The following is a 22,832-nucleotide window of genomic DNA, read 5'->3' as shown; positions in this document are numbered from 1 at the left end:
ATTCTAGCAGTAATCAATAGAAATGTGTGTCACAGCCTGCAGGTTTCAGGCCTATTGCTAAGCTTGCATGGTAGCACAGGGACGTATGGAAACATACCTTCAGAGGCAGAACTTCTTTGTTGATGCCAAAAAAATCGACCATAGCTTCGGTCCACGAGCAAAGGCCAGCCACGTTGCCACAGATCCTCTTGGCAGCCTCCAGGTTGTAATCATCCATCTCCAGGTAGGGTGTGAGAAGCTCCACCACCTCTTCTGTGATGGTGTCCTAGCAGTTTGTAAAAGGCATTTTGAGATGCATTAGAAAAGGTGAACTTTTAAATGAGATCCCATACGAGTCTTATGGTGAGAATATTACTGGTCAGGACACCATTATCCCTACTGAATCAAAGTAAATGTACTGGATATATTTGTAAAAACCATGTTTGTAAAATACTTTGTCTTGGCAGAAAATGCATTAAATATTACAACAAAGCATTGCTATCATTATTATATTTTATCTAGAGCTGTCAAGTGTACTCAATTAAACTTGATTACTCGATTATCAAAAAGCAACGAGTATAATTTTCCTTCTCGATTACTCGGCCATACGGCAGGAGGAGTATGGTGCAGGAAGGACGTGGGTCTACTGTAAATAAATAGCAAAAACATCAGCTGTGTGGAAGCACTTCACATTGAAAGTGAATGAAAATGCAGCTGTCTTACAAACCACAACTTAAATATCACAACAGCAGGATTGCAATGCAGATACATCTCAAAAGACGACATTCAGGTTTGACAGACTTACCCAATAATGTGAGCTTAAATAACTTTGCTCAATTTACTTTCTATGATTCCTGTATGTCAGAATAATTGCTGCTAAACCAAAGGTTAGCCCCATCGTTTAGCCACATCATCTTACATAATACGGAAAATATTACCCACATCATATAAATGATTTTTTGTAAACATATTGGTGTTGTAGGACTGATCGATACCAGGAAAAGTTCACATTGCCGTACTTGATGTTTCTGCGATATTTGGAAGTTGAAAATCATCTATACTGCCAAATATAATTTATCTACCAACATAGTTTGTCAAACAAGTTGGTGGTGCCTTGAGTTGTGTCAGCAGACACAAAACCTTATTTTTTCATTTTATTGTTTAATAGGCTGTTGACTAAGTGATTATGTCATTGACTGATCTCCTTAAACTAAACAGATCAGATTACCACTAAATACATTCACTGCATTATGTTGATTTTAGTGTTCGGTGACTACTCATTCAAAAAGGTTCATGTTATACGTAATACGTAAGTCTGGCTACACACTTATTCTGTGTCTTGTTGGTAAAATTTTGATGATACACAATTAGGCTTTGCACACACAATATGTTGTTTTTACCTTTTAATATAATGCTGGGAAACAATGCTCATCTTAAGCATTATTCTAAAATTTATACAAACGTATGTCAGGGTCATTCACTGCATTTTTCCATCGTTTTACTGGAGTTTTTCAGAGCAGATGTGCTTCAATGCTAACACATGTATTGGTAAACTGTTAAAACAGGTTAAAACCGAAATTTTTGTTAAAATATGCAAATAAGCTTGAAATGTATTCAAACTGTCAAAAGAATGAATTAAGAGACCCTCTGCTGCGTAATTCATGGTTGGCAAATTAATCTGCTGTTATTTCATCCTCTCTATGTACATTAATGCAATGATGTGAAAAAAATAAAACAATCTTCAAAGGTGTATATTTACCAGTGTCACAGTGGGAACTCTACAGATCAGCTTCCCATTTCAATGTAGGGGAAAAAATGGATGAATTTGAATGTTACATATCAGGTGAAGAGGAAATAATGTCTTCTCTATTGGAGCCCTCATATTCCGGAAAATGTCCTTCCCTCAATTCTGCCTGTCTAGTTAAGGACTGCAATTCCTACATTTCTGCTAAAACATAATATCATTCATTGCCTGACTGCTTATTAATTACTGGAGGGCTCTAAGCTCTGTAACAGCACATGACACAAGAGGAGGACATGATTATTCTGTTTCGCTAGATGAAATATACTACCATCATATTATCTTTATTCTATGTACTCTGAACCCGGAGCACGTTCTTCTAATCCAGGCCCAAATCTCTGTGTTTCTCCACAGATTCGTACTTTCAATATATTGAATTTCCCAATATAACATCTGTCAGTCTGTCTAATTGCCCTAAACTCCCCTAAACCACCCCCCTGCCCCCCCCTCCAAAATCACTGGTACTCTCACCAAAACGTCTCCATTTTTTTTTTTTAATTGAATATTAAATGTTTTTATATGTTCTTACACAAATTACACAAGAGTTATTATCGACCAACAAACCTGATTGGATAGAAGGCGTTCTGTGAGTACGGTTATCATAGTATAACCGCACTCGGACATTTCACAAAAGCTGTATCACTCAGCTTTACAGGTGTATATAAAAACCGGTACAAATGCCTCATTTCCACCAACACTCTCGCTTGGTGCTTTTTGAGAACCTGCTTGCGTTTCCACTGGTTTTGAAAATGAACGTAGTCGGAAGTGAGATTAAAGTAAAGGTTCATATATATTCCGTTCTGTTGGATTTATTTTGATGTTTTGGATTTTAAGTTTTTATAAGATGCCGAACTGAAAAAATGTTTACAGAGTAAGACTCTTTGAGCTCTGTCTCTACCGCCTGTATCCACTTTTATTTCCTTAAAGGCTGTGTGTGTGTAAGTGACTTTATTCCTTATTCTCTCTCATTGTTTTACCGCTGTCCTTTTAAGGATCGCACAATAAAAGTCTGCTAATAACTGAACTTTGTTGTCCACTTTATGATCTCTTCACCACTCGAGCCCCACAATATTTTATTTTTTAGACCTGGTTTAAATTTACAATGCAAAGTTATTCCTCTAATAAGCTGCCTAATTGTTTCACTGCGGGCACCAGTGATGTTAGACAAAACTATATCGGTTATATACTGAATTTTCTGAGTATGAATAATCAATACTTTATTGATCCCAGTGGGGAGATTCTCACCATGCCTCTACCCATTGGCTCTCTATAGGGAAGAGTAAACTGGCTGTGAAGGGCAGTTACCTACAGCAGTGCCCAGGGAGCTGGGGGTTAAGGGCCTTGCTCAAGGACCCACAGATATGCTGAGGCTGGGCTCAAACCAGCAACCTTCTGAGTGCAGGTGCAGAAGCTTAGCCCACAGAGCCACACGCCACCCCTGTATGGAAGGTTTACACGCCAGCAGCCATGATACACTGGAGTACAACTGCACTCCTTCTCATATGTTATTGCTTAATTATCATTTCCTCAGTACAAAATACTTAAAAAACTGAGATGTTTTAGGTTCTTATTCTTAAAGACCAGCATGCATCCTGCTACTCTGTATATATAGACAGCATCTCAAATATCCTTAATCCTCTGAGAAATTCCAGAAGGAATATTAATAGATATAAAGATGGTAACAATTATTTACATTTTTTTAATTCTTTATGGCAGGGGTCACCAACTCCGGTCCTGGAGGGCTAGTATCCAGTAAGTTTTCTATCCTACCTGGTTTCTGATGAGCCACATCTGTCCTCAGGTAAATACCAGGAGCATGTGTGGCTCATCAGAAGCCAAGTGGGACAGAAAACCTACTGGATAGTAGCCCTCCAGGACCAGAGTTGGTGACCCCTGCTTTATGGACATTTCTCTATTGTGTGAATATGTCACACAGGTTTGACAAACTTAAGGTGGAAAAAGTAACAGCAAACCTTCTGTGCAGATCATTGGGGCAGTTTATCAATCAAAGCTTCTCACCTCATACATATAGCATGTGTCATAAAGGTAGATTACAAACAACATCCCAAACAGCCAAAACAACTGAATACCACAGCAGTCCTGTCATATCGCAGTAGCATTACTTTTCACTCTTGTGCTGTCATTTGAAAGCTACATCACTCGAATGGACATGAGCGAGATCCAACCAGAAAACTGCAAATCAGAGCACAACGTACCAGACTCCCATAGACACTCCTACGCCAGTCCCTGAGCCGTTAGTGTTTGTCACTTTTCATTTCTTTGCCTTTCATTGCTTCTCAGTCTGACACACGATGACATTATATTTATCAGTCGTCAGTAATTCTGTAATAGACACACTACACTACCTGCTTCCAAAAATAGGCATTGACATAAAAAGAAAGTCCAGGAAAAAGGAAACAGCACATCTACTGAAAACGATTAAAGCAGAAAATTTTAAATGTATTCCATTCTAAAAATATCCCTTCCCTAAGGACACTGAACAGACCCATCTGACACAGGTGTTAAATGTAAAAAAAAATCCATTTTGCACTTATACAAGACTTCCATTTTCTATTTTTTTTTTATATCTTAACATAAATCTCCATTTAAATAAGCTTGACTTCATCACAATAAAAAAAAATCATCTGACTTCAGAAGATTCTTTCAACGCAGCTGAACAAACGTTAACCGAAAGGGAAAAAAAATGTTTACACAAGGCAAACTGGAGTAACACAGAATGAAAAATACCAGATGAAATATATGTGCAGCTCTCCATAACTTTATTTTTTAAATGTATATTTTATTATCTCCTTTAACATTTATTTTAGACTCTAGCCTGCTGTCATCAAAGGTTGTTTATTTAAAATATTAAAGCTGGAAATTTAGTACAGAAGACTAAAAGAAGACAGATTCGGAAGTCAGGCGAGGTCCTCATGATGATGCCACCTGGGAATGTACCTGCTGATCATGAAACATGCTCTCAAGAAAATGCGGAATTTATCATAATTACATCCATTCTCATCCTGTCATTTCTTGTCATTTACAGGACGGTCAGCGGTTTTCTTATGCTCTTACGTCTATCATCCTCTTATGGGATTACCTACTCCGGGAGCCCTCTGGACCCCTGAGTGTCCGACTGTAACTGTACTTACAGACATCACAGCTTGCCTGCAGCCAAACAGCAAAAATCTGGAAAGAGTCACAACCCAGGCACCACCTACTGAAGGGTGGATTATCTGATGATTGCTTTATCTGAAACGAACACTTCTGAAAACTTCTAGTTTCTGTGATTTAGGCCGTTGATCTCAACGCTCAGCGATCATCCATAAAAAAAGGAGAACAGGCTTACAAAGTCTGTGTTCTTAGCAGCACTCAAATGAGGGTCTGTGGATGGCATGCAAAGCAGATAATGTCTGGTGACTGAAACGTGGATCAGCAGGCAACATTACGCAGGTCTAGGTTAGTTTCAGGACTGTCTTTCAGCCCTGGAGTGTCATAATACAGACCAGCCTGGGGGGAGAGGAGTCCTCCATAGAGCCAGCACAAGAAAAGACACTCCTAAATAAATCATAGTTTCAGAAAATCAAAGGCAAAATATGAAATCAGACCAAAGATTCCTATTGGTAGCAAACTTAACGCACACTTTCAACAAGAGTATCAAAGTATGTGCAATTGCTAAATCAACCAAATATTTACGCTACATATTAAAATAATAATCAGAAGTGGTTTTGTGCTGTCTGAAAGCTGAAGAATATCTGACAAAGATTATACCTACTTAAAACAAGTGTAGCCTCCTTAGCAAGTCACTGGTCTCTGCTACCTTATTTAAGACCCCATCAGTGCCCAAAGACATAAGAATGTTTCTCTGTAGACATAACGATGATATATCAGTATCAACTTTGAATGAGGTGTGTATGTAGTGCTAACACATTTCCATTTGCGGTATCTTACGCCCTTAACCAGAGCGACTTACATGCTTAGAAGTCTCATCAGTGAATACAGTCTAATACTGGTTCAACAGAACCCGGCTAAGAATATTATCACACTAAAAAACACTGTTGGCGAGTAAAACATTTTTTTTTAAAAATAAGTATAATCCTGGAAGTGCTAATCCAAATACTTCTGAAAGAGATTGGTTTTTAGTCATTGTTTGAAGGCACCCAATGACTCAGCTGTTTGGACATCTTGGGGAAGTTCATTCCACCACATAGGTGCCAAAACAGAGAAGGGTCTCGATGCCTTAGTAGATGGTGGGACCAGCCGAGTGGAGCTGGAGGATCGGAGAGAGCATGGGGCAGCAAGGAGAGAGATAAGTTCTTTTAGGTACAGTAGGAGGGCGCTGGTGCATTTTTGGATTTGTAAGTGAGCATCAGTGTTTTGAATCTGATGCAGGCAGCTACAGGAAACCAGTGAAGGGAGCGTAGCAATGCTGTGGTACCGGAGAAGCTGGGGAGGTTGAAAATGAGATGGGCAGCTGCATTGTGGGTCAGTTTCAGAGGCAGACCTGCTAGGAGTGAGTTACAGTCTAGTCTGGAGATGACAAGAGATTGAACCAGAATCTGAGTAGCCAGTCAGGAATGAAATGGACGAACCCTTCTGATGTTGCAGAGGAGAAATCGGCATGAGTGGGAAAGATTAGCAAGGTGAGAAGAAAAGGACAGGTGATTGTCCATGGTGACCCCAAGGTTACGGACGGTGACCGAAGGACAGGAGAGTTGTCCAGGGAGATCGCAAGATCCTGGTGTGGGGATGGATCAGCTGGGATGAATAGCAGCTCAGTTTTGCTGGGCTTGAGTTTCAGCTGATGAGCTGTCATCCATGATGAGATGTCTGCCGGACCGGCCAGACATGCATGCTAATCCAATATCTTTTTATTTTTTTCAGTTAGGAACAGCATGGTAGAAACCCAGTGCATTTTAGGCCATATGACTGCAGGGCCAATCACATGTCTTAGCTACAGTAGCTGGCAATTTCTGCTGTCACCTACTGCTACTGCATCTTACTCCAGCACTTTTCTTTTTCGCTTCATCCTTGGTTTCTCAGCACCAGCTTTCATTCCTCTTTTCTGTTTGCTGCCCATTGCAAAGTGGGTTTGTGCCGTTTCAGGAGGGGCGCCCCCCCTTTGTCTCTGAGTCGGACACATGTGCGCGAAGCAGGGTCATATGCTTGGGGAGAGACCATCTATCTATATTACATATATGTGAATTCATTTACCATAATTGGAAAGGATGTGACCTAGAATTGTGCAATATGACAATATTATCAGTAACTGACGATATCAGACAAGTACCCTGGAGTTGATATCTGACAGTGACTTACCGGCCATTATTGCCTTAGCTGGGGAAATAGACTCAGGCCACACAAAGCAAGATAACAAGATTTATGATTTGGCTTTTAGTTCAACCTTCTAGTCTGTGTTTGCAAAGCAGTTTTTAAAGAAAACACATTCACAATATATTTCCATACCATCCATATACATGTGGGTGGTGAACAAGTTGATATTATCATTATTTTTACATTAATCTTGCTATCGTGTTTGGGTCGGCACCGACCCGTTTGTAAGTTTAAAATGCATAAAAGCACAATATAAATTTGTGTACTGCATCAAGGCTTTTTGACTTTGTCAGGAATCTCTATTTAAACAAAATTAATTAAAACAAAATCAAGGCAAGGCATGCCCATACATGTAAGACAAGATAAGACCAATTCAGTTTATTTATATAATTCTGAGGTTGAGGTTTATTTTACCATAATTTTTTTTCTTGAAAACGAGAGGCATGCTGTCAAAAGAAAGGTCCAAAAACAAGGTAACCAAGAGGTAAGAAACAAATTGGATGATAAAAATTGTTTTGAGGGTATTTTATGGCTGATTTAAGACATGGGTTGGCACCGATCCGTTTAACATAACAGATAGGAACAGAAAGCTAACATGGGACAAAGCTTAATTATCTCAGATTATTTTTAGTACACACCGGCTTAACCAGTACAGAAAGTCTCCTTCTGCTTCCAACGGCCCCGCAGCAACCTGCACACACTTCAGATTACTCCGGTAGGACAGCACTTTACATGGTGGGTGATGGATTTCACAATGCAAAAAATGTTTAAGAATTATGCAATAGATCCTGGCAAAATATTACTGTTAATGAAATGTGATAAGATATTGGCAATATTCTGTAATTAACATATTAGATCGGAAGTACTAGGGGTAACCTTTTTGAAAACGTTTAGGGTGAAGAATGATATGGTATTTCTTGTAAAGCCTTAGTCACAAAGCAGTGTATTGCTAATAAACACATGTGTTCACACCTCTTACCCACAGTGTAAGATGAAAAATAAAATCATGAGAATCCAATAAGGGATCGAACAAGTAATATGTAGATTGTGCATATTGTGAATATGTTTATTTACTTAAAATAAATAATCTCACTACATAATTTGGCCTGGAACAATTACTACTACTGTACTATTATTATTATTATTATTAATAATAATAATAATAATAATGTTATTTATCTCCTTGCACTGTTTATATTCACCTAGCTAGATTAATATTCATTTTTTTCTTCTTGTACTCTCTAGAACCACATCTCCAGCTTAAGTGCTGTTGCCCCAAAGGAAGGGAGATTAAAAGCAGAAAGTTTTCTTCTTTGCATAAACAATTTGTGTTTTGCATAAACCTTGCCAACCCTCACACTGTGTGAATAAAACCTTGTTGTCATACCATTAAGGGCTGTTTCCATTGTTTAATTGTAGTACACAACAAAAAAGGCAGAGTGTCTGTAAATAGAGCTGGCTGTCACAGCCTACAGCTACGTAAATACTGTAAATCCTGACTGTCAACACTTTTTAAAGGACTGTTATTGACCACCACAGATGGATCAAAATATCTCATTCATTCTATGCATTTACCTAATGATGTCATTGGTATGTTATGTAATCAGATTCCTTGGTCATAAGACATACAATCATAGGGTCAGCTTACAAATAACATGGTGAGAATGCAAAGAAATGCAAAGAAACTGCAACACAAACATATGAACGGCATTACAGTGTGAGTTATGCCCTAGAAGTGGTAGCTAAAGTCTGATAGTACTTCACAGGAAGTCTCTAATTTTCTTTACAGCATTTACTGAATTTTTCTACTTTGACAGTTTTGGTTACGTAAATACACAGGTGCATCTTACAGTACAAATCCGAATCTCAGCACCCTCCCCTTCCAGCATAACGTTACATAAGTCATCCAGCACACTGCCAGTGCTTCATAATGCATGAACCTTGCACTGGCTCTCCAGGTTGGTTATCAATAAGCAAAACAAATGTAAATGACTGCCTTACTGAAAAGGGTCATTTTGATTATTTGGGGGAAAATCTTGGTGTCCTGCCCCCTTCCACCTAGCACAGTGACCTCCCCCAAGCTGTCAGTGTCAATGTCAGCTGTGTGTCACACCCTGGTCCTGGGGGAACGTCATTTCATGTCCCTGTATACCAGTGGCCTGTACTACGAAGCGGGGTAACTGCCGAACTTGTCAGATTTAAGGTAGTCTGGGCAAAAAGTGAACGAATATGAAGTACATTGGTAACTGTTGTACCTTAAATCTGACAAGTCACACCGATAAGCCAGTAACCCTGCTTTGTAGTACAGGCCACTGTATACAGATGGTATGTTAAAGTCCACCTGACTTACCTTCTGGAAGGACAGCAGCATGCTGAGGAAGCCAGAGTTGTTCATGAGCTTGAGGGCCTCAGCCCAAGATGGCCGCACGCTGGGCCGCTCAGAGTCCACGGTGACGAGGTCCACCCTCCGCTGGAAGAGCAGCAGCACGCAGTCCATGATGCGCATGATCAGGTGGGGCGGCTTGCCCAGCTTCCGCACCGTGGCGATGTCAGCCGGCTTGATAGTCTGGGGGGGGGAGCCAGACGATATCCTCTGCAGCATTTATCGACATGCGTTGCTATTGAAAAGTTCAGCGTTTGAACATGTCACTTATTCTGATAATACAATCATGCGATTGAATGTTTTTTTTTTTATTTTTTAAATTGATGTAAATCTATTTCATTGCAATAATTGCCTAAAGTAGTGGTTTTCAAACTAGAGAACACAGGCCTGGCATGGTGGCGCAGTGATTATCACTGCTGCCTCATTTCTGGCACCAGGGTTTGAGAATCCAACCTCGCTCTAAGTGAGCGAAGTTTGCATGTTCTCCCCATGTCGTCGATGAGTTTCCTCCAGATACTCTTACCCTCGCAGTTTAAAACCATGCTAAGATGACTTGGAGTTGTCGAATTGCCCATACATGTAAATGTGCATGAGCCCTGCCATGGGTTGGCACCCCATTCTGGGTTATTCCCTCCCTTGAACCCATAGCTTCTAGAACAGGCTGCAGACCCCCGCAACCCTGAATAGGACAGCAGGTACAGAAAATGGATGGATGGGGTATGTAGCAGCCCCCTCTAGTGGTATGCGAAAGTATCAGTGAATTTAAATGTGGACCATAATAGTGGCTCATGCCTGCAGGTGGGTCTGACTGGTACCACTGTGAAGTACCGTGTTACCCTTGTTTGTTTTTCCCCAATCGTACTTATTCTATACCAGAGGTCACATACAGACCGAACAGCAACTGAATCTGAACTAAAACTGAATATCATCAAGATGTCAAGATGACCAAATGTAAATATAAAATGAAAATAAGATGTCTCCAATAAATGCAAGTATGTATTGATGCTTGGGTCCCACTTACAAATTAATTTTCCACTGTGATTGGCTAAATTAATTCGTCTTTGCTAGTTACAACTATGAAAAAAAATCACTCTGGAAAGCACACTTAATGAGATGGATTGATATCAACTCTTTTAATTGGATTTGTGTAGCATTAATTTAATTTATGTAGGCTCTGGTGTCTGGGAAATCATTTTGTTTCAATTACATCATCGGGAGTAACACATTTCTATCAATTATATTGTTTTTAGGTAATTAAACTCAGATTTCTACCACTGATTAGAATGGCTTATTAGGGTTTCCACCTGTTATAATGAATGTGTATAAAATTCATCACGGCATCTTTAATCAGTTTTTTTTCTTCAATGCGTGTGTGCGTGTGTGTGTGTGTGTGTGTGCGCGTGTGGATTATGTTTATATTACATGGTGGGAACCAGATATACCCCACAATGTAATAAAAAACTGTTATTTTGACATTGTGGGGAACATATTTTTTTTATGCAATCAAAAACCTTAAGTGGCGAAAGACATATTTTGTTTGCTTACTTGTGGTTATGGTTAGGGCTGGGTAGGGGTTAAGGTCGTCATAGTTAGCGTTAGCATTTTTCCCATAGAAGTGAATAAGCGGGCCCCATAAGGATAGGTATACCCGACATGTGCGCGCGTGTGTGTGTGTGTGTGTACCCCATATACTGAATTCTAATCGCCCTGGTTCTTTATCTGGCTCTTGGCCAGCCACCTCCATGGCAGACATCACTGTGGGATTCATTCGTCGTATTTCACAGGTTATCATGAGTGAGACAGAGACCATTTGGTCCCGAAAGGCTGCCGTGATATTCACCCAAAGGTCAGTCGCCACAGCCGGCTGCTGCGCTGCACAAACCGAACGGCTGCATATTGGACAGGCTGAGATGTGGGACCTTTTTCACCTTTTTTATTTTCTTATTTTGCCAGAGCTACTTTCGTGGCTGAATGAGTGTATTTTCTTCTAGATGGGCTGGCATTAATAAATAATGAGCATACGGTACCCCCACCCTGCCAGGGCTATGAGCCCCCCCCCCCCCCACCAATAACCCCCCAGGCTCAGTGTGACCCCAAGCTGCATTACCAAACCTTGCAAATCCTTCTTAAAGAAATCACCAGTTTGTGCCTTCCATGCATAGATTACGTGTATAGAGGCTCAGCTTAATGGCCTCATTTTAGCCACACATGCCATAAAGTATACATGATAAAAAAAGAAAGTTAATAACTAAAACATAGTTAAATAAAAATGTACACTAGATGTAGTTTAGATAACTTTGGATATTTGGATGACATTTGTAAAAAATGAAGTGTTTCATTTATAAGTTATCATATAAATAAATTATGGTAGCCTGTCTATCTATCTTCCTAAGACATTTCCAGTACAGAGCCTGGGTGGAATATAAGTCAGTAATTATTGTGTGCAGTACCGCCTCAGCCCCCCCACCTCCGAGTGGTCAGAGCTCGCCAACCTTAGCCCGCCCACATCTAAAGGGCCATTGCTCACCAGCCTTGGCCTGCCCACCTCCAAAGGGCCAATGTTCATCAGTCTCGACCCGCCCATCTCTGAAGGGCCAATGCTCACCAGCCTGGCCAGCCCACCTCCGAGCAGCCAATGATCACCATCCTCGGCCCACCCACATCTTAAGGGCCATTGCTAACCAGCGACGGCCTGCCCACCTCTGAATGGCCAATCCCCACCAATCTCGGCCCATCCTCCGACCAGCCAATGCTCACCTGTAGTGCCGCCTCGGCTGCAGCCAGCGCTGGTTTAGCCGCTTCCAGTTTGGATTCTGCTACCACTTTGTCGGCTTCAATTTCGTCCACAATGGCCTGGGCCTTGTCTTTCACCTTCTGCACCTGTGCCTTGACTTTCTCAGCTGCTTGGGCCTTTACGGTCACCTCCTGTAGGACGCCATCTGCCTTCTTGGATGCCACCTCGAGGTCTTTCTCCTTCAGGGCCAGCTCTTTGGACAACTGGCTGACAGACACCTCAGCTTCCATCAGCTTGGCCAGACCTTGAAAATAAAATGTACATTTATAGAAGGTCTTCATTATGTTTACATTCAACCTACTTATCTTCATACTGTGCAGTTGTTATTTTATCATGTAATTTTTTGACTTTACATTTACATATATTTAGAAAATATTTTTATCCTGAGCAAAGTACTATACAACTTGGAAAACAGGGTCAGACAGTCCCTGGACCTTTTGGGTTTAAGGGCCGTGCTCAAGGGCCCAAGGACAGAATCAATTGGCTGATCATGGGATTTGAACCGGCAACCTTCTGATCATGGGTACAGAACCACACATCTCCCACAAACTTGGCTTACAGTTGTAGTAAGAGGACACAAGACGGCATTGTGCTGTAACTTTCTTACACCAAAGCCCATTGTCATGAAGGGGCATAAGGCAATAACTGAAAGCTACAACTATGAAGAACATCTGGTGTCACAATGTTATAATGGAAGACCTGGTGAATTTAGATGGAGGTAAAGTTATCAGGAAAAGTAGGATGGTGATACTAATGTGAAATAACATGAAATATTCTTCACAAGTAAAATATTTATACATCATATTTATAATACATCTGTTGTGGGTCTTTTTGCCACAGTTAAATAATACATGTATCTTTTTAAGATTAAATAAACTTCCGTAAATCACTATGCACATTTCATTCAAGGTTATTTCCATCCATAACTGTTTCTATTTACCTGTTTTCATACGTTCTGCAAGCATTCCAACATGGGCTATTTTCTCAGAGTAAATGATCTTGTAGCCTTCGATAAAGGACAGGTAGGATTTGGGAGTGACATACATCTGGCGTCGGAAGCGGTCGAAGTACTCAACGCATTTCTCAGCTACCAGGTCATGGAAGGTGCCCATGGTTCCCACCGTGCTACGCTTCACTTCATCGGAGCACTCGACCCGGTACTGGGCCAGGAAGTGGTGGGCCACGGCCACCAGGGCGTCCCGGGGCCAGCGCTGGAACCAGTCCATGGTGCAGCCCGAGATCAGGCCTGGGAATTTCAGCGCCCGGGTTCGGAACTTGTCCCCCACCGGCGAGAAGCAGAGAACCACGTGCAGGTTGCTCCGTACCCGCGACAGGAAGTAGTCATAGAGGTTCTCGGGGGTGGGCTGGCGACGGGGCTGCTCGCGCTTCATCACGGGGATGAGCTCCTGTGCGATCTCGTCCACTTCGTCCCGGGCAAACAGGTTGGATACTTCTCCGGATGCCAGCACGTTGTTCAGGTACTCCAAGAAGGACTCATCCTTTATCTCATTGTCTGTGAAGATGAAGGTGACGCCCTTCCCCTTCTGACCGGCGGTGCGGTAGAGGAACTTCAGGTCATCCATTAAATTACTGATGTTGTACGTCCTGCCGGTAGACATTGGAGTGTCAATCAAGAAATGTAAAGTAAATTTATATTACTCTCTGATAGATGTATTTACAGTACATAATGGAGTATACTACATTGAGTGGGGTTGTATTTGATCAAATTATTAATAGTATTTGATTTAGAATGAGATGTCATAAAACTTCCTGTATGTGTAATGGCCAATTGTCTCAATACATTTGTACAAATAGTGTATGTATTTCCCTATTTTCCAGTTAGGTTATGGTGTGGTGTTTCTAGGAAATAATATATAAAACAACCTGTCGTTTACTTTTCATGATTTTTTTAGACAAATGCATTTGCCAAATAAGTATAAATCCACAGGCATCAATGTGGAGTTGGTCCCCCTTTGCAGCTATAACAGCTGGCACTCTTCTGGGAAGACTTTCCACAAGATTATGGAGTGTGTCTGTGGGAAGTTTTGCCCATTCATCCAGAAGAGCATTAGTGAGGTCAGGCACTGATGTTAGATGGGAAGGCCTGGCTCACAATCTCTGTTCTGGTTCAACCCAATGGTGTTCAATGGGGTTGAGGCCAGTCAAGTTCTTCCACAGCAAACTCACCCAACCATGAGAGATGTGTCCCAAAACCTTTGTCCATATAGCATAATTTAAGTGACAGAGATTATGAATGACCATTTTCACATATTTTGAGTATATAATTTAAATCTTCATGTATATTAAAAGCTTCTGTTAAATCTGTTAATTTTGATTTTATAATTGAAGAGCCAACTTTAAAATTTTCTCACTCCACGGGACACTTTGACAAAATTTCCCTGGACTTAGTGACTTTTGGAAATTTAACAAATGTTCTTCTTGAATTACATGAGGTCTGAGTGAGTTTTGGTTCCCTGTACCGTAACATACGATGAGGAAGCCTGACTTCAGATCATCGGCGGCCTCATCCCAAAAACGACAACAAACGGACTGAGTGAGCTGTGGGAATTTATCCTGCTGAGTAGCGGGGGGGGGGGGGGGGGATCACGCTGCACCTGGTGAGTGTGATCTGATAGCTCTGGTATCCGGCGATGAAGGAGGCCAGCCGGGTGAGGCTCTGCTTGCCGGAGCCGCCCACCCCCACCAGCAGCGCGTTTCCCTGAGACGTACTAATGATGCGGGAGATTTTCACCAGGTGGATCATGGCATCCTGTCGATGGGAGAGAAAGCAGCAGCGGTCAGCGGATACGTGCTGACCCTGCATCCGCACGGCCTGCTTCTCCGGGAGTCCTGTTAGCAGGAGCGTGCAGGCAGCCATTCTCAACCGTTACAGCAGTATCACAGCAGGAAAACAAATTCATTTATAAAACTCTGATAAATAACTTTAAATATCTCTTATTAGTGCTTTTTTTTTTCCCATGGCAGCACAAGCACGGGTTTTATAATTGTCATTTATTGTCATGTTACCAACCAGTATTTATACCAGTTCATACAATTTTGCGTTTTTCACTTTGTTAAACTAATTAAATCAACTTAATCAATGCTAATTTCACAGAAAAGGAAGACATTCATGTTTCACATCCTCATTCACTGGTCACTATTCGGATGTAATCATCTTAAATGCCTATTTTAAAACTAAATTACATAACGGGATCCCTCCAATACAAGGTCAGAATCATAACCGGAGGCCGGTAGCCATTTGTGTCGGCACAGCTTGCTACTGGTGGAGGCTCCATGACAACCGTCAAGTAACAATCGGGGCACAACTCAGATAGATAGTAAATGCAAGAGATTAGATACACAACAGAGAGGGGCAAATGCAAGGTAGAAAAATGTGGCAGAACACCTGAAGCCCCTACTGAGAAGGTATGAGGCTGAATGGAGCCCGAGTCCATCGCACACCACACACACTCACATTATGAGACGCAGAATGGGGGTGGAATTAAACCCTCCAGCCTGGGGTGTGTCCCCCACTGAGCCTCTGCACCACACTGCACAAAGGTCGCTCATCCTAACCGGCAGGTCTGATCGCTTCAGGCAAAACACAGCCCTCTGAAAGTATACAGGGCCTGTATTTGCCCGCAAATATGCCGATTTACATTTTTATAGCACTGCTGGAGTCAGACTGTCACTACAGCAGTGAAGTCCATTTTTTCCATTCTCATTCCATGATCAAGCTGCGAGTGCCCACAGGTGGGAAGAAGCTCAGTTACTCTCATCCAGTTTTTGGTATTCAGGTTAGTAAAACAATATTCTGATTAAAATTTATATGCCATTATCTCTCTTGTTACCTTACAATATTTCATAATTGCTTCTGGAAATTACATATAATTATTCTCCACTGAGTTCCAGTTCAAACTAAATGCATTGTGCAGGAATATCTGTAATGGTACAAATATTGATCACCATTTCAGGCAGTAAAATGCACTCTGCACTGCTAGTTTATTTCTGGCTGAATTTCTGCACAGTACAATACTGTACAGGCTGTGCATTCTAAGGCCTCCCACATAAAAAAAAACTTTTCATAAACAGCCGGTCCTGTTACAACCTGGAAGATATTTTATTAACGAAGAATGTTATCATTTTAAATTTCATGGTAATGCATTCTTCTGAGCAGTGTTGCAGAATGTTACCCAGACAAACTGCCTGTGAACATCATTAAGGCAAACACCTTTTCCAGTTTGCCTTAGTATTCTACAGCACAAAGTAACTCAGATGTTCCCATTATATAAGGTGGTGCTCCTGACATTAAACCATTCTGGCCTCCCCCCAATTCCCACACCTGAAACCCCAATTAGACGCCTTATTTTAGAATCCCATTTTGAGCACATCGGGCAGAAAATAACCTGACGGCAACTCAATAAAAACAAAGCCCATTTCGCGAGTATTTAAAGAGATGCCAAACAGCTTACGAATTAATCAGCCCAAACTGAATATGGATTCATATGTATAATGTGTCCCTGCCAGCATTTAAAGCCAATGTTCTGGCCCCAATCAAGTAGCTATTAACACCTGCAGGGTTGTCCCACTCGAGACGTAATTGGGGGGGGGGGGGGGGGGGGGCTATAATGTATAATCCCTCCCTCCAGGCATCTGCGTCATACACAACCGTCGTCACCGGCCTGTTGTTGTGGAAAACGAGGCGAGAGAAACTGTCCTCTCGCTCAGGCAGAGACCGGGGTTTTGTTCGCGTGGTAAGAGGAGGATGACTCATAAAACAAACAATATTAAACGTTGATGTTTTAAGAAATACATGATCACTTCACAGAGAATTAGCCGTTCTATTGTACTTTTTATGCTTTGACCTTGCGCTACCCATAGAAATACTTCACATAACAATATGTTAACATGTTCCACATGATTAATCATTTAGCTTTGACTGCATAACTTTTAAATTACTGACAGTTTTACTTTGTCTTCTTTTGTTTACTCTCTAGTTACTGAAATAAAATATTCTTTGTTGCAGGCTATTTATCATCTTATAAAGCTGAGTCCACAGTATACACATTTATTTAACGAATAAATCTGACACTTGGAATTGTTAGTACAACATTCCACATGTTGAACAACAGGAGCCTCCTGCACCTCAGAGGGCGACTCGAAAACCTGAAAGAGGTGGAGTCTCACCCGGAAGAACACCAGGTCCATGTTGCTGCCTCGCACCGCTTCGTTGTACTGCTGCAGGAACAGGCCCAGGCGGCCCGACAGGACGTCGAGCGACGGGACGGGTTCGTAGACCTTGGGCGCCTCCAGCTCAGCCTCCTCGGGTTCGTCCCCCGTGGCCTCCGGGGCGTCTCTGAGGAAATCGACAAAGTAAGAGTCCCTGGGGGAGTCTGCGGCCAGCGAGGCACCGTGGTCCCCTCTCGCTATCTGTAGAAACAAAGGGTGAAACAAAAACGACATATCAGAGCTGGAGGAATGCCGTGGGAGTCAACGCCAATCAAGTAATATTAAACCAGATACGGGGCATTACTTTCGTTTTGCGTAAAACTCAATTTGCTTTTCAAAACAGGTAAAAGATATGAAGGTTTTTTTTTCAGTCCCCACAAAGGCAAACTGAATTTTACAAAAATCTGCGACTGAAATCAAAAAATAAAATTGTCAACTTGTATATAACCAAAGCAAATAATGTGTCACTGCCTACATCTTAAATAATGTGCATTTTTTTATGCTAAAAAGACACTCTTGGGCTATTTTCTCACCCTCTTGCCTTGGGTGACCCTTAACACATCACTGGCGCTTGATTTTCACTCACCTTCTCCGCGGTCGTATCAAACCACTCCTTGTCCTGCTGATTGGTGAAGCGGTCGGCGATGACCCGCGAGCACTCGTGGTGGAAGAGGGCGAAGAGCACGTCCGGGCTCTGGCACACCTCCGCGGTCACTTTCAGGACCCCCTGCCAGATGCGACTAAGGTCCCGCAGGTTGAAGATGTAATGGAACTTCGCAGGAGTCGGCAGCATCTGTAAGACAGATAGCTAGACAGTCATTAGATATTCAAGTGATCATCCCAATGCCAGTGGGCCGGAAAAACTCTACAAATGAATTTCACTCTGAGCACATCTTGTACCGGTTTATGTTGGGGAACCGTGCTATTCTTCACCGATTAGCTCAGATTTTACTAAGCATTGCCTGCCTGAGGCTGTACCGTCTTCCAGTCATGTTAATGTCTTACAGTTCACTGCACAGCAAGTAGGACGTTACGCTAATTAAGCTGCACTTGATTGTACTGTGGAATATTTGTGCATGTGCAGTCAGTTCATTTCAGTCTTCCCGGGACGAAACGAGTTTGCATGCCACTTCACTAGGCGGTGGGCTGTGACTCAGTGGGTTATCATACTGTGCCCATGATCAGGAGGGCATTGGTTTAAATCCCAGGGTCAGCAGCATGTTGTGTCTGTAAGCAAGGCCCACAAGCCCCAATTACTCCAGGGACCTGATCTGATCTGATCCTGCTTTCTCCTTTTCGTTTTGTATGAAAGCATCTGCTAAATGTATAAAAATGTTAAGGGTTGCATGGAGCCTATCCCAGGGACCACGAAGTCAGATTTCTTGCTGAGTTGGATACCGTGCATTTGCATGTAAGGTTCCCTAGTTTAAATAATGTTGATCTTAATCTTTCTTTGTTTGAGGTTTTTCCTTTTTCAGGTGGAAAAAGCATTTCACTCCACACATGTACAGTGCATTTTAGTGTATATAACAAATGAAACTCAAATCTTGATCTCGACACTGAGGTCTCACGATCAATCTCTTCCACAATGTTACCTTGCTTTTGACGGCCTGCCACACCTTCCTCGTGGTGGGCACTAGCGCCCCCGCCAGGGTGCACACGTCAGGTGGGAAGCCTCGCTCGGGGCAGAAGTAGCCCTGAGCGACCGTGTGGAAGATCTTGTCTATGGAAGAGTTGGAGGGCAGGGTGCAGTTAAAGATGCTGAATTGCCGTTTGAGGCGCTGAGGGATGTCGTTACGACCCCCGCCCGGGTGGATCATGGCCGCCACGAACTGGATGTCCACCAGACTGGTGAACTCCCCCGGCCGGTCGAGGTTGTAGAAGCCCCCCTGCTCCATCAGCTGGCGGACGATCTCATTAGTGATCTGTCAGGGGGGCAGGGAGCAGAGAGAGCCAATGAAGAACAACAGGTCAATTCCCAAAACCATCCCTAACCATTTCACCAACAGCTCAATTAATTAAGAAACTTAATTAGTTATATAACTCAATGAGGTATTGATTAGCCAAACAGGGTGTGCTAGTGGTCGGAAAAAAAACAATGGTGTATTGAATGAGATCCTTCACTGGGTGCCTGGACCAGGCTTAGAGACAGGCGGCGGAGCTTGGACATCCAGCAGGGGCAAAAACGTAAGGCAGCCGCGGTGGTTCGGGCTGAGGTGCCTCCTGGGTGCCTCCCTAGGGAGGGAGACCCCGGGGCAGACTCAGGACATGCAGGAGAGGTTATATTTCTCAGCTGGCTTGGAAGCACCTGGGTATCCTACTGGGGAAACTGGGGAGAGGGAGGTCTGGGATCTCTGCCTGGACTACTGCCCCAGCGACCTGCTCCCAGGTAAGCAGAGGAAAATGGATGGATGGATTGACTGATTGATGGATGGATGCATGGATGATAGAATGGTATAGGAACAAATGGTACAGCAATAAATACTGGGTTGACTTAAGGAGAGGCTTTGAAATGGCTAAGCTAACACACTTTGAAAGACATAATATTGTAGTTTTACACTTAGATGAAAATAATTTCAATGCCATTTAAACCCATTTTCTCTGACCGCTTTAGACTGCTCTGTACTGTATAAAACGTTCTAACACCATTCCGGTGTCAGTATAGGGATAAAACTGGCCAAGTTTAAATGTAACCTGCGTATTATATAATTCCTATAAATGTATAGTGCAGAGATGTGTCGTATAAGTATTGTTTTTCGTTTCAGTAAGTAAGAAAGTAAATAAATCAATATATAAATGAATCAATTTTTTATCCACTTTCACATCAATCTCGGTAGCACAAATTCCACACAAGTGTTTCCCCAAACCCTAAAGCAGACAGATTTGCTGGATTTGCACTGCAAACAGACTGATATAATGTGGATTTAGAGCATGTAGCTTGGCTGAAAAATGCATACCTCGTCATCCATTTCTGTCTAGGAACATGTACATTTGTCGTGGTAAATTTTAAATATAATAATTTTAAGGTAAATATTCCACTTGGTTGAATTCATCCACTAGCCTTCAGCGAACAAAACTGTGGCTTTTCCCCTTAATTTACATTATTTTTTCTGAAAATAAGTCCTATAATTTGCTCATAAAATAGCAAACAGTTCCAATTTGCAGGTTTTCACCACATTTCAACTTCGCATTCTCAAAATACGGTGCCACAGCACAGGGTGAGTATATTTTTATGGATGTTGACAATATATTTTGTGCAAAATTGTTTTAAATTTATTGGGATGATGGCAGTATTTTACTTATTAAACCCATCCATCCTCTTCCTCTTCCTATACTTACTTGGCTACACGGGGTCACTGGGGTCCAAGGCTTAGAGCATACCTGTCAAGTTTTGGATTTGAAAATAAGGGAAATTTTCCGGCACCCGCCGTGAGCCATCCCACCACCCCACCCAAGCTCCAGTATCCCTTACATTTTAAGACAGGTGTACAAGAAATCTAAAATAACCACTTGTCATTTACATTTTATTTTCATTACACATTTTCTTCTCATGTTCACTCATGTGGCTCTCTGGCATTCACTAATGACTTATTATACAGATTTGTTGCAGACTTTGTATCCTTGTTGAAGTCGTCACAGAAGGTGAAAGTAACGTTGTTTTTGGCACACAGTATTGCCATTTTAACCTCCGCATTTATGACCTGGTTAATGTTGTAAATGACCTGCAGATTACTGCAGGTGGCAGTTCTCGCGAGGCTACTGACCCTTCAGTTTGGAGAGGCAGAGGATTAAAAAAAAAATGATACTATAATACGGGAGATTTACGGGAAAATACTAATACGGGAGGACGGCGGGAAAGAGGGGTAAAATACGGTAGTTTCCCGGCCAAAACGGGAGACTTGACAGCTATGGCTTAGAGGCACAAGGTGGAGAATAACCCAAGACGGGGCACCAGCCCTGTGCAGGACACACACACCATTCACAGCTACAGGCAATCAGGCAACACCAATTTACCATAGCATGTTTATGCACTGTGCGGGGAAACCAGCAAACCCAGAGGAAACCCCACAACAACACGGGGAGAACATGCAAACTCCACACACATGGAACCCTGGGGGGGGCGGAAACCCGAGCCACAGTCCCAGAGATGTGAGGTTACAGTGCTAAACACTCCATCACCACACCACCTGTTATTCATCCAAAACAGTATAATTAGCCTGTTATCCACAAAGCATAAACCTCATGTTACCTTGTAAATTACTGTACATTTCTGCTCACCTGGTCACCCCATTCGTTGATCACTGGCATGTTGATGTCATCGATGAAGACAGTCATCCTCTTACCAGCAGGGGGCCCATATGTGGCACCCATGCGCTTGTCAACGTAGCTTTCGATGCTCTTCTGGAACATGTTGGGTAGGGTGGCCGAGGAGAAGCTCAGGCTCTTGGTCAGGTGAGCCTCAGGGTCGTATTTACTCATATAACCCTAAACAGGCAAAAAAAATAATAAAAAAACCAGCTCAGGCACATTTTTAAATATTACAGTAGGGTGTGGAGCATTTTATGGTCCAAGGGAGTGAGGTGATGGGAGAAGCACCTTGATCATGACTGTCTTGGCCGTGCCCTGCTCTCCAATCAACAGGACGGCCTTTCCCTGCTTCATTATCGTCTGCATGAGGAAGTCTGTCCGCACATTGTCCACATTGGGCACCAGGATGGAGGCGTAGTCTGGGACTGAGTCTTTGGGGTATATATATTCAGGGACCTGCACATGAGGAGGTACAGACATGCTTTAACTCTCTGCAGCTGGGCCAAATATACCCGTAAAAGAGTGATTCTGCTGTAGAGTGACAAGTATTGAAGACTGTTCATTAAGAGCCGCAGTAAGGGATTAAAACACATTCTCCCACTGCATTACCACATATATCGTTTTTTTTCTGGAGCTTGTGAAATAAATGAGGCTGTAAAGTCACACAGTGACTCCCTCTGCTTCCCTGGCTACGTTATGGGGGCTCATGTCCCGATGATGAATTAACAAGTTATACATTTAAACTGTGCCATGCAGAGAGTTTTCGAGGGACAGGTGCTCGACCGGGGAAGCGAATCAGGGGGGAATGTGCTCACTTTTCTGGCTGGGGGAGGGGAGAGATCGAAAAGTGGCACTCAGAACCTGAAAAAAGGGACACCCCCGTCCTACCCCACCCCCCTTGCCTGCATTTAAAGTCTGTATGTAACTCAGTTTCACCACCCTCTACAATCTCAAAAAAAAAACTCCTAACATGACCTTCATATATCTTCATATACAGGGCCAGC

The 22,832-nt window shown here is 42.4% G+C and overlaps 1 protein-coding gene across 1 annotated transcript in view; it reads right to left on the bottom strand.

The window, feature by feature from the left end:
* The window catches only part of dnah5l (dynein, axonemal, heavy chain 5 like), a 111,209-nt gene that overhangs the window by 36,586 nt on the left and 51,791 nt on the right, over positions 1-22,832 (bottom strand). The window contains exons 51-60 of the mRNA XM_072711707.1: positions 22,117-22,284; positions 21,799-22,005; positions 19,116-19,445; positions 18,107-18,313; positions 17,479-17,721; positions 14,907-15,061; positions 13,232-13,896; positions 12,255-12,535; positions 9,465-9,680; positions 98-265 (exon numbers count right to left, since the gene is read on the bottom strand). Coding sequence (XP_072567808.1) covers positions 98-265; positions 9,465-9,680; positions 12,255-12,535; positions 13,232-13,896; positions 14,907-15,061; positions 17,479-17,721; positions 18,107-18,313; positions 19,116-19,445; positions 21,799-22,005; positions 22,117-22,284 — 2,640 coding nt within the window. The remainder of the gene's footprint in view (positions 1-97; positions 266-9,464; positions 9,681-12,254; positions 12,536-13,231; positions 13,897-14,906; positions 15,062-17,478; positions 17,722-18,106; positions 18,314-19,115; positions 19,446-21,798; positions 22,006-22,116; positions 22,285-22,832) is intronic.

The sequence above is a fragment of the Paramormyrops kingsleyae genome, chromosome 1 (genome assembly GCF_048594095.1).
Source record: "Paramormyrops kingsleyae isolate MSU_618 chromosome 1, PKINGS_0.4, whole genome shotgun sequence".
Lineage (NCBI taxonomy): Eukaryota > Metazoa > Chordata > Actinopteri > Osteoglossiformes > Mormyridae > Paramormyrops > Paramormyrops kingsleyae.
The sequence above is the reverse complement of the archived record's forward strand: the minus strand, read 5'-3'. Positions and strand labels throughout refer to the sequence as shown.